At 40.9% G+C, this 12162-nt stretch overlaps 1 protein-coding gene across 1 annotated transcript in view; it reads left to right on the top strand.

Moving 5' to 3' along the window:
• The window catches only part of SUCLA2 (succinate-CoA ligase ADP-forming subunit beta), a 107308-nt gene that overhangs the window by 89271 nt on the left and 5875 nt on the right, over positions 1–12162 (top strand). Inside the window, exons 8-9 of the mRNA XM_089679038.1 lie at positions 6134–6276; positions 9165–9285. Coding sequence (XP_089535164.1) covers positions 6134–6276; positions 9165–9285 — 264 coding nt within the window. The remainder of the gene's footprint in view (positions 1–6133; positions 6277–9164; positions 9286–12162) is intronic.

The following is a 12162-nucleotide window of genomic DNA, read 5'->3' as shown; positions in this document are numbered from 1 at the left end:
AATCCTACACAGTGACAGATCCAATACAACACACCAACACTGACACAGATCATCAGGCACTAGAAGAGCAGGCTGTGGGATCATGATGATGTCATCACTCACGGACACATTGCACATGTGATGGATGGCCATGCCGGGTCACACTCGCACGCGCACACACACACGAGTCAGATATTACCTTCCTCCACAGGCGCAGCTCTACTTCCACTGATGAATGGAAGCGAAGGGCTGGAACTCCACAGTGGTCAGCAGCCACCAGCTGGCTTGCAGTAAGGGACTGAGTCTGTGAGGAACACTGGAAGCAGGGGCAGCTCAGCTGCTACACAGGCCTCAGACACCCAGCAGCTTTCTCTGCCCATTCTTTCTCCCCTCTGCCGCCCTGCCCTCAGCTGAAAGATCATTCATGACATGGCGGCATGCGAAACAGAGTGCCGGCCTGTGCTGCGCCCAGGTGCCCCTAGGTGGCAGTGCTGCCTAGTCTGCTTAGAGGAAGCAATGGCCCTAAGTGTACAAAGTAAAAGACAACATGTCCACACTTATAGCATTTGCTAACAATTTCTCGGTCTTTTATTTATTTTTTGGTTTCAATAGGATCTGTTACACCATTGTCAGTAACCGTAACAGAATCTTAAAAATTGCTACATTGCATTTTCTGGGAGTAAAACTTTTATTTCCATAGTTTTTTCAGCATCTGTCTCTTCTGTTAGTCTTCGTTATTCTGTTCCTAAGTTATTGATTTTTATTTGCTGGTAATTTTCTCCAGATCAGCGACCTACCTTGTGGCACGATTTTGTGCTGAGGGCAAGATCTGTCATATTTTAGAAAATAAAGGTGTATTACCAGCATTTTCAGAATAGTGATGGGAGTATTACAGATCATGCTGTCTGAAGAGGGTGGTTGGACATGTGGGCATGGTTAGCAGAAGTTTTCATACACCCATACACAACTGGATTACCCACGTGCTGGTAATTGGAGTTTGAGAGGGAACACAGAGGTACCTGTGGAACCATCCTGACCTTTCGGATTAGTTTCCATTTTTCTTCTTATTGTCCAATAGGATTATAAGCAGTAGCTTGCTTGTACTCTTAGGTATAACAGCCATTGCCCAATTTTACTGAAGGCAGACAATACAGAGCATTGTTGCATGATGAAGGAATTCTTATTCAGGTTCAAAATGTCTCCTCTTGTTATGCGATCAATAAAACGTTCCAGATGAGCAATTTGGTGTGCTGTACACCCTGCTCTTCATGTTGGATGTATATTATAATCCAAATTAATTGAGTAAATTCTGGTATTAATTGCAAAATTACTGTGAAGACAAAGGGGGGCTTTCAACCCAAATTCAACTAAAATTGGAAGGATTTGTTTTTAATAAAACTGATCTAGTCTGTGGTACCTGTCTGAGATCAGTATTTCAGGCGTGTTTTACTTTCATTAGTTATAGCAATCATCTGGAATGTGCGCCTATTTTTGGGCACTGAGAAAACATTTATTTTTGTCTCCAGGCATTGCTTTACAATATCTGTTTGATAAATTACATTAATCCACTAGCTCAATTGTTCTGTAACACGATTATTGGAGTATACAAATCTTACATTTCAAGCAACCTTGCATTTGTTAATCTCTTTCTTTATCTGTATTATAATGATATTAATATATTATGTTCCCTGTAACTTTTTAATTGGTACATTATCATAGTGGAAAATGTGGCGAAAACTGATTTGTGCGGCTGCTGTGTGGATATGTTAGTGCTTTCTTATCTCACTTTGAGAAATTGCTGAACCTATTAACTGTCAGTACAGGTATTTTCAGAATATCACAAGGTCAGAAGAGATGTAGTCATATTTGGATTGATTTGATGAAAAGTTGCTTATATTTAACTACCAAGCTTTTCTTTTTTTTTTTTTAAGGCGTTTGCCTTCAAAAACAGATTTATCCCTTTTTTATAATTGATATGAAGGTCTATACCAAAATAGTGCTCTAAATTTATACATTTTACTTAAAATATTCAACGCCTTACCTTCAACAACCCTGAGCATTTCTCAACACTACTGTATGCCTGTTCTGACAATACAGTGATAAATATCCTCAACCAGAACTAGCAGCTGGTACCCTTCCTGGTCACTAAGGATGAGCCGATGGGGTCAGTTCATGGCGGATTTGGTCAACATTACATTACAATTCAAATCCAAATTCCACTGAGGTCAGTAAGAGCCAAATGCTAAAACAGTCTCGGTTCACACCTAATGCTTTTGTTCCGTTTTTCTTAAATGCTTTTTGCATTGTGCTTTGCGTTTTCACACGCACTGTTTTGCTGTTTTTTGCGCTTTAATTTTTTTATATATATATATATATATATGTATTTTGTGCAGCCAACCATGTATTCACTTTATATTACATGCTATAAATTTTCAATTCTGTCTGTATTGTTATGAAAAATTACAGTGCCCCTTGAAATTTTCCACATTTTGTCATGTTACAACCAAAAACTCAAATTTTTTTTTTCGTTGGTAGTTTATGTGATAGACCAACACAAAGTGGCACATAATTGTGAAGTGGAAGGAAAATGATAAATGGTTTAAAATTGTTTTACAAATATCTGAAAAGTGTACTCTGATACCCCTAACTAAAATCTAGTGGAACCAATTGCCTTCAGAAGTCACCTAACTAGTAAATAGAGTCCACCTGTGTGTAATTTAATCTCCGTATTAGTACAGCTGTTCTGGGAAGCCCTCAGAGGTTTGTTAGAGAACTTTAGTGAACAAACAGCATCATGAAGGCAAAAGAACACACTAGACAGGTCATGGATAAAGTTGTGGAGATGTTTAAAGCAGGGTTAGGTTATAAAAAAAGAAAAAAATATCCCAAACTTTGAACATCCCATGGAGCACTGTTCAATTCATCATCCTAAAATGAAGAGAGTATGGCACAACTGGAAACCTACCAAGACATGGCCGTCCACCTAAACTGACAGGCCGGGTAAAGAGAGCATTAACCAGAGAAGCAGCCAAGGGGCACATGGTAACTCTGGAGGAGCTACAGAGAATATTATTTCTATTATTATTATACAGGATTTATATAGCTCCAACAGTTTGTCAGTGCTTTAGAATATAAAGTGAGATAGTACAATTGCAATGTATTTCAGTACAGAAGGAATAGGAGGGTCCTGCACAGCTCAGGATGGAGTATCTGTCCACAGGACTACTATTAGTCGTGCGCTCCACAAATCTGGCCTTTATGTAAGAGTAGCAAGAAGAAAGCCATGAGAAGTCCCATTTGCAGTTTGCAAGAAGCCATGTGGAGGACACAGCAAACATGTAGAAAAAGGTGCTCTGTTCAGATGAGACCAAAATTGAACTTTTTGCCCTAAAAGCAAAACGCTATGTGTGGCGGAAAACTAACACTGCACATCACCCTAAACACACCATCCCCACCGTGAAACATGGTTGTGGCAGTATCATGTTGTGGGGATGCTTTTCTTCACCAGGGACAGGGAAGCTGGTCAGAGTTGATGGGAAGATGGATGGAGCCAAATGCAGGTCAATCTTAGAAGAAAACCTGTTAGAGTCTGCAAAAGACTTGAGATTGGGGTGGAGGTTCACCTTCCAGTAGGACAACGACTCTAAACATACAGCCAGAGCTACAATGGAATGGTTTAGATCAAAGCATATTCATGTGTTAGAATGGCCCAGTCAAAGTTCAGACCTAAATCCAATTGAGAATCTGTAGCAAGACTTGAAAATTGCTGTTCACAGACGCTCTCCATCCAATCTGACAGAGCTTGAGCTATTATGCAAAGAAGAATGAGAAAAAATGTCACCCACTAGATGTGCAAAGCTGGTAGAGACATACCCAAAAAGACTTGCAGCTGTAATTGCAGAGAAAGGTGGTTCTACAAAGTATTGACTCAGGGGGCCTGAATACAAATACACGCTACACTTTTCACATATATTTGTAAAAAATTGTTGAAAACCATTTATGGTTTTCCTTCCACTTCACAATTATGTGCCACTTTGTGTTGGTCTATCACAAAAATCCCAATAAAATATATTTACATTTTTGGTTGTAACATGACAAAAGGTGGAAAATGTCAAGGGGGTATGAATGCTTTTTCAAGGCACTGTATGTGATTGCTGCATGAGCACCTAGGATATTTATATATTTACATTTGCTTTGCTATATAGCATTTGTTCATTGTTATCAAGTCTCCTATGACCAGTCTTACTGGACTTTGGCACTTGTACGTTTTGTGCTGCCAAAGAGGCCCATTGTTTAGACTATGCTAAGGTGTGGGCTTATTTTTTGTGCTTCTTCATGGCTCTTCCTCTCATTTTAGAACATGGATGAATAATTCTTGTCATTCTTTTCCCTGCATGCAATTCAGCTCATTTAGGTAGTGGGCTTTCATCATAAACGTTAATGATTTTTTTTTTCATTGCTACTTGGCTAAGAATGCAGAACACCGGAATTCTTTTCTCTATCTATTTGAACTGTATGATATAATCGGACTCTCAGTAGCTGTTGGTAACACATATCTGTGTATGCAGGCTCCAGACTGCTGTCCTTCCTGCTGTTATAGTCCATCTACATCTGTATTTTTGTGATCACTGCACTATTTGCACATTTAAGTAATAGTGTATTAGTTAATTTACATATTCGTGGTACCAATGCTGTTAGATACTAAACGTGCAATACAAACTGTCACCCTAATCTGATTTTTCTCAATGTACTGCCATATTAGAGACTTCTTCTTCAGCTGTAGTGTTCCTTGTGTGGCTGTTGTTGGTGTGATACTAAAGTTGGCACTTTTTGTTGATACTAAAGCTGGCCATACACAGAGCAAATATCATCAGCTGGTTCCTGGGGAACCAAATACAGTTTGCTCTGTGAGTGGCCCTTTCAGCACCTTCCTGCCCAATATCCTTCAGTTAAAAAAAAAAAAAGTGGAGAAACCAAGCAAACAAATGTCAGAAGAACAATGCCTGCATCTATTAAAATAATTCCAGGCATCTACATTGGTCCAAGCTGGTAACTATGCATACCATGTAATCATGTACAGTATGACACATCTGGCCAATACTACTGAAAGCTGGAAATCCATGAAGTATACACTGCTACTTCAGAGATTTCCACTTGCTTCTGGGTTCTGATCAACTGACCTGATGCATTGTGAATACAGGAGGTCAGCCACTTAGCATGGGCCACTCAGCTTTGCTTTTTCTGAATGAATTATTATTATACAGGATTTATATAGCGCCAACAGTTTGCACAGTACTTTACAATATAAAGGGGGACTGTACAATTACAATACAGTTCAATACAGAAGAAATAGGAGGGCAAAACGTTCTCTGATTGGACAAGGTTGAGAGCATAATGTCACCACCCTGCCTCTCCATTTTGTCTAGTCAGAGAAGGCTTTGTATTCCTTCAGAAAATGGAAAGCACGCTCTGAATGGCGCACATGCTGAGTGGCCAGTCTCCTGTGTTCACAATCCAAGAATGCAGCCACTCGGCACAGGACCCGGAAGCAAGTAGAGATCACTGAAGTAGCGGTGTCTTCTTAAGTAGTTTCCAGCAGCATCAGCCAGGTATGGTATAGCCATATCAACCTGGACCAATGAAACTGTGTAAAACATGCCGATGCCTGGAATTATTCTTTAAGATGTAGGCACTGTTCAGATGTTTTGCATAGCCGCAGTGAAAGATATGGGGAGGAGGGGAATAATTTTATTTCTTTTCTCTCTTCTTTAACAAAAACAGTCAAGGACAGGATAGACAGAATTTGCTGTAATTTTTAATAAATTCAAAACCTTGGAAGTGAAAACTAGCCCCACCCACCCCCTTACATGGGAGGTGAAGTGTAGAAAGTTGGTGCAGCTTTATGTCATAAAGAAGAAAAAGAAAACGAAGCCTTCTGACCAGCATGAGGTTAGGTACGAGATCTGCTGCGTGTATTGTGGTTCATTGTGCAGTGTATTAGGGGCATAGCAGGGTTGTCCCTGCGTACACTGTGCTGTACATGGTATTCTTCAGGCTGTCGTATTCTGGACACTTTTGTACATTACATACTCCTCACCCCTTCACACATGCATGTTTAATGTGCCCAATATAATATGGTCTCCTTGCTCCATAGTAAACGGTGCTGGCCTGGCTATGGCAACGATGGATATTATAAAGCTTCATGGAGGAACTCCAGCAAACTTCTTAGATGTTGGTGGTGGAGCAACCGTTCAGCAAGTAACAGAAGCTTTTAGGCTCATCACCTCTGACAAAAAGGTATATGCCTTTCTCTGAAATATGCAGCAGTGTTCTGTGTATTCTACTTATGACATGCAAGACTGTGCACATGTAGCAGGTTTGAGTGACTTGGTATTTACTTTCATTATAATGATAAAATTTCATGCAACATTGATTGTTTGATCTCTTGTTCTGTTATCTGGGGTTTAATAATTCCAGATTGTAAGAGACCGTTATACTGCAGTTAAATAGAGCTTGAAGCAATTTTCACAAAACAGAGATTGTTTTCTGCCCAGTGGGATATGTAGTATTGAGCTGGACTTTCGCTGGGCATGTAACCCATTTCTCTTTCACACCTTCATGTGATTGCAGAAGTGATAACTCCCTAGTGTCACTACTTACTATGTGCATCTTGCAGACAAGCGTGATCACAGACAACATAATCACATAATGATGACATCACAAAGGAATTCCCAGCTGAAATAGGGAAACCCTATTGCATCGCTCGTGCAAAAGTAAAGGAAGCACAGAAATGCCTAGTAGCTGTATAAGATAGATTCAGTTGTAAGGAGTTGATTAAACAGGAGATCAGATGATTAGTACAGAAACATATCGCACAATGATTTTTAATCCACAGTGGAATTGCAATCGGTGGCGTAGATTTAAAGTACAAGATTGTGCCATGGTGTGCATTCATCCATGGCAATTAACCATTCACAAATCACTTTTTTTTTCCATCAGTCAGAACAATGAAGAATAATTGATGATCTAGTGCAGGGGTTTCCAAACAAAGGGCCTGATTGCTGTCCTTCAGACTTTATGTGGGTCGGACTGTGCTTATTGGGAATAGAAGGGGTCCAGGTCAGTGGGGAAAAAGCAATGCCCCATCGTTTGTGTGGGAGGAATAGTGCCTCATCACTGGTGTCAGTGGGAGGGATGTGTCCCATCTTTGGTATCAAGGAATCGTACCCTATCACTGGTGTCAGTGGGTAGAATAGTGCCTCCTCATTGGTGTCAGTGGGAGGAATAGTGCCCTATCACTGGTGTCAGTGGGAAGAATAGTGGCTCATCATTGGTGTCAGTGGGAGGAATAGTGCTTCATCATTGGTGTCAGTGGGAGGAATAGTGCTTCATCATTGGTGTCAGTGGGAGGAATAGTGCTTCATCATTGGTGTCAGTGGGAGGAATAGTGCCTCATCATTGGTGTCAGTGGGAGGAATAGTGCCTCATCATTGGTGTCAGTGGGAGGAATAGTGCCTCATCATTGGTGTCAGTGGGAGGAATAGTGCCTCATCATTGGTGTCAGTGGGAGGAATAGTGCCTCATCATTGGTGTCAGTGGGAGGAATAGTGCCTCATCATTGGTGTCAGTGGGAGGAATAGTGCCTCATCATTGGTGTCAGTGGGAGGAATAGTGCCTCATCATTGGTGTCAGTGGGAGGAATAGTGCCTCATCATTGGTGTCAGTGGGAGGAATAGTGCCTCATCATTGGTGTCAGTGGGAGGAATAGTGCCTCATCATTGGTGTCAGTGGAAGGAATAGTGCCTCATCATTGGTGTCAGTGGGAGGAATAGTGCCTCATCATTGGTGTCAGTGGGTGGAATTGTGCCCCATCACTGGTGTCAGTGGGTGGAATTGTGCCCCATCACTGGTGTCAGTGGGTGGAATTGTGCCCCATCACTGGTGTCAGTGGGTGGAATTGTGCCCCATCACTGGTGTCAGTGGGTGGAATTGTGCCCCATCACTGGTGTCAGTGGGTGGAATTGTGCCCCATCACTGGTGTCAGTGGGTGGAATTGTGCCCCATCACTGGTGTCAGTGGGTGGAATTGTGCCCCATCACTGGTGTCAGTGGGTGGAATTGTGCCCCATCACTGGTGTCAGTGGGTGGAATTGTGCCCCATCACTGGTGTCAGTGGGTGGAATTGTGCCCCATCACTGGTGTCAGTGGGTGGAATTGTGCCCCATCACTGGTGTCAGTGGGAGGAATTGTGCCCATCTTTGATATCAATCAGAGGAATAGTGTTCTATCACTGGTGTCAGTGGGAGGAATAGTATCCCATCACTGGTGTCAGTGGGTAGAATAGTGTCCCGATGTTCGTGCCAGTGTTAGTAATAAAGCCCCATCATTGGTGTCAGTGGGAGTGATAGATTTCTATCATTTCAGTGGGTAGAATAGTGCCTCATCATTGGTGTTAATGGGAGGAATAATGCCTCATCATTGGTGGCAGTGGCGAGTTTAGTGTCCCATCTTTGGTATCAATGAGAGGAATAGTGTCCCATCATTGGTGTCAGTGGGGGGGGGGGATTATGCCCCAGAAGACACTGTGCCATTCACAAAGCGCAGCGCTTCTCGCGCATGCGCACTGGGCACCCGGCTTTCACACCCGAGAGCCCACACTAAAGAAGCCGACGCGGGAAGACTGCGCAGCGCTGGACCGAGGAACAGGTAAGGTTCTACTGACGAAAAATACCTTAGCGGCCGGCCTGGTATTCTGACACAGCGGCGGTGGAAATACTGCACCGGCCGCTCCGTATTCACTCCATAAGACGCACTGACATTTTCCCCCCTCTTTTTGGGGAAAAAAGTGCGTCTTATGGAGCGAAAAATACAGGTAGGTCTTTTTTTCTTACACAAAGGTTGTTGTACAGGTGTAGCAGGCTGCACAGCTTGGTAAACATTTACTAGAAAAAAAATGTAGAATGATGATAATATACTGTATAGTCTGTTGTATGGTGTACTACATGTGAGAAGCACTAGCGAATATGAAGTATTGTAACTTGACTTTTATAACTGATGAACATTTACATTTCCAGTGTAAAATATTTGTACTTCTAGTTTGAAAAACACATTTTCTTGCTTTTGTAGGTTTATCTTTGCCTTTGAATTAAACCTGTGTAATCTAAGTTTAAATCTATTTCCCTGTAGGTACTGGCTATACTGGTTAACATTTTTGGTGGTATTATGAGATGTGATGTAATTGCACAAGGAATCATAATGGCTGTAAAGGATCTGGAACTCAGGATACCCATTGTGGTCCGTTTACAAGGTAACCTGATTTACTTAAGCCTCTTGGCTCTTTTTTTTCTTTTTTGTTCTCATGAGGAAAAACACATCTTAAATCCCCAAGAATCTCAGACTTGTCGTTTTTTTCTTACTACATTGCTTGAGCAGTTGTAAGGTGCAGCTTTATAAATTGGTAAATACACAGAAAAGAACTTGCTGTGATAATTTTGTAATTACTGTCAATTTTTTTTTAATGTGATTTTTTTTTTTTCTTTCTTTTTTTTTTAAATGCCCTTTATCGCTGGGTCTTATTAGAGGATTTTTATATTCTGCATTACAGTATTGGGCTGTAGGCTAGGTAGGCATGTAACAGATACGTACAGACATATGGACAGTGGCAGTAAAAGCAGAGAGATGAATTACAAATGGTGTACAGTTGGAGGTTAACAGAGAAACATCAGCTTACAAGTCAGGTGCAAGAATGAGTTCTGTGTGTGAAGATAAGCTACCCTTTAAGATTTCTGAAGACAATGTGAACCAAGGTTATTTTTCAAATCAGTAATTTCAGTAAAAAGTAAATAAGGACCTGTTACTGAGGATATTTTTATAGGCTACATTCACACTATCCGCCTGCGTTTGGTTTATTTAAATGCAGAATAAATGATCTGGAAATTAGAAAACAAACTTTAAAGTGATAATAAACTCTTAAAAAGTCCACTGAAGTGATGAAGCAAATCTTCCCACATAAACTGACCACTTTATCTGCAGGCCTCTCTCCTCTAGAGCCCTCCAAAATTCACCAGATGGTATTTCTCATCTTGCAGGAGGCAAGGCGCAGAGATCTGACATTACATGCTGCACAGCAGAGACCTGAGTGTAATCTGACACCTGAGTGGAGGGAATGGACACACTACCCTCTACATAGTCTCATTGGGAAACATGTACTACAGAGGCTGTCAATCATCTGCTGTGTGCTAGAGGAAATGGGATCTCCATGGTTTTCCTGGTGTCTGGGAAAACTGTCAGAAGCGACACATGGAGATTGCATAGAAAATGGCAGCCAGGATACACACTAGGTGTTAGAGTGAGGCACTTACACTTTGTAGGAGGAGGATATGCTTCCTTTCAAGGGTTTACAACCACTTTTTTTCCCAGATCACATTCTCCTGTGTTTAAATGTACTTACATGCGTTTTACCTGCTTAAGCTCCGGAAGATTTTACCTTCTTTATGAGCAGGCCATTTTGTTATTTAGCACTGCGCTACTTTGACTGGTAATTGCGTGGTCATGCAACTCTGTACCCAAACAAAGTTTTTTATACAATTTTTTACATACAAATAGGTGCTTCTTTAGGTGGTGTTTGATCACTACTGGGTTTTTTGTTTTTTTGCAATATAAATGAAAAAAGAAAATTATGAAGAAAAACATATTTTTTTACTTTCTGCTACAAAACACATCCAATTAATATAAGTATATTTATATATAAATATTTCTTCATAAATTCTTCATAAATTGTGGCCAAAATGTATTCTGCTACATGTCTTTGATTAAAAAAAAAAAACCCAATAAGTGTATATTGATCGGTCTGCATGAAAGTTATGGCACTTACAAACTGTGGTGTGTGTGTGTATACACACATACATGATTTTTAAAATGTTTTTTATCATGCTACTAATGGTGGTGATCAGCGACTTATAATGGGACTGTGATAGTGTGATTATACACAGCTGATTAGCAGTTCCAGGCCGTGAATCATTGGCTGGGACTTACCGACAGTCTTCTGCTGTGTACGACCACACCAATAGAGCGAGTAGGCAGGTTGGAGGTGCATGCGCACCCAGAGCTTGGAAACAGGGAGTGACGTATGGGTACATTGCTTTGCCTGTGCGGGCCGCCTGTCCGCAGTACATTGCAGGCGGGGGCCACGCAAGAGGTTAAATGCATTCAGAGTATCTGATCTGTCCCTGAACAAACAGAATTCTGTTTTCTCTAAACCCAGCTAAACTGTGCATAAATGCAGGTAAACACGCAGTGTAAATTATATCATTTATATTAAATACATGCATTACTGTGCATTTAAAATGGTCTTAGAAATTAGCCTGTATTCCTTTGTCTGCTTTCTTGCATAGTATGTGTTTTTGAGATTTACTATGAGATGCTTCAGTAAATTCAGTTGCCCTAGTATCAATAAAAACCTTTACTGAGAAAGTATGCACGCTGGCATTGTTGGACATAGTCCACCAGATTAGAAGCTTTGATTTCACTCTCACTTTCATGATTGGCATATCATGACTTATTCATGTCTTAGACTGTTTAAAAGGCAAAGATTGCCAGGCAGCTAGTATTTTCAGTCAGCATTGGCAGCCGATGTATTCCTCCCATTACAGGTATCCTTTTTTTTTTTCTATAATATTTATTGAACATTTTCAAGAACAGTAAAATTGCAGTACAGATTACAAGGTACGTCCAGAATCACAAGTATAGGCTTCTTGTCAATACAATGAACCTGTATGAGATATCACATACACATATAAAAGTGTTTTTCAGGGTCAAGAGGAAAGAGGGAAAAAAAAAAGGAAGGGGAAGTATGGGGGGGCGGGGTGGACAGTGCTCCCCTTCCGCAGGTCACAGTAGGGCATGCACTTCCTAGGGAGCTACACAGTAGTAGTTAAATTAGGGACAAAAAGACTATCCTTATCCAGGACAGAATGTTAACATAATCTGGCTTCGATTTGAAATGAGGTTAGCATGTATTGGTAAATTCTGCATGTTTATTAGTGTAGATCAAATCCTCCATTTCCACGGCTCTATCCAATCTCGCAAACCCCTCTCTTAAGGAGGGTACTGGCATTTTCCTTCATTGTACAGGAATCCTGTAAAGTTTATAGTTTAATAATTAGGATTTTCCCAAAAGAAATAT

Source organism: Staurois parvus, unplaced genomic scaffold (genome assembly GCF_062004578.1).
Source record: "Staurois parvus isolate SC_StPar_1 unplaced genomic scaffold, SC_StPar_1.0 ptg000017l, whole genome shotgun sequence".
Taxonomy (NCBI): Eukaryota; Metazoa; Chordata; class Amphibia; order Anura; family Ranidae; genus Staurois; species Staurois parvus.
This window is presented reverse-complemented; position numbering and strand designations above follow the sequence as displayed.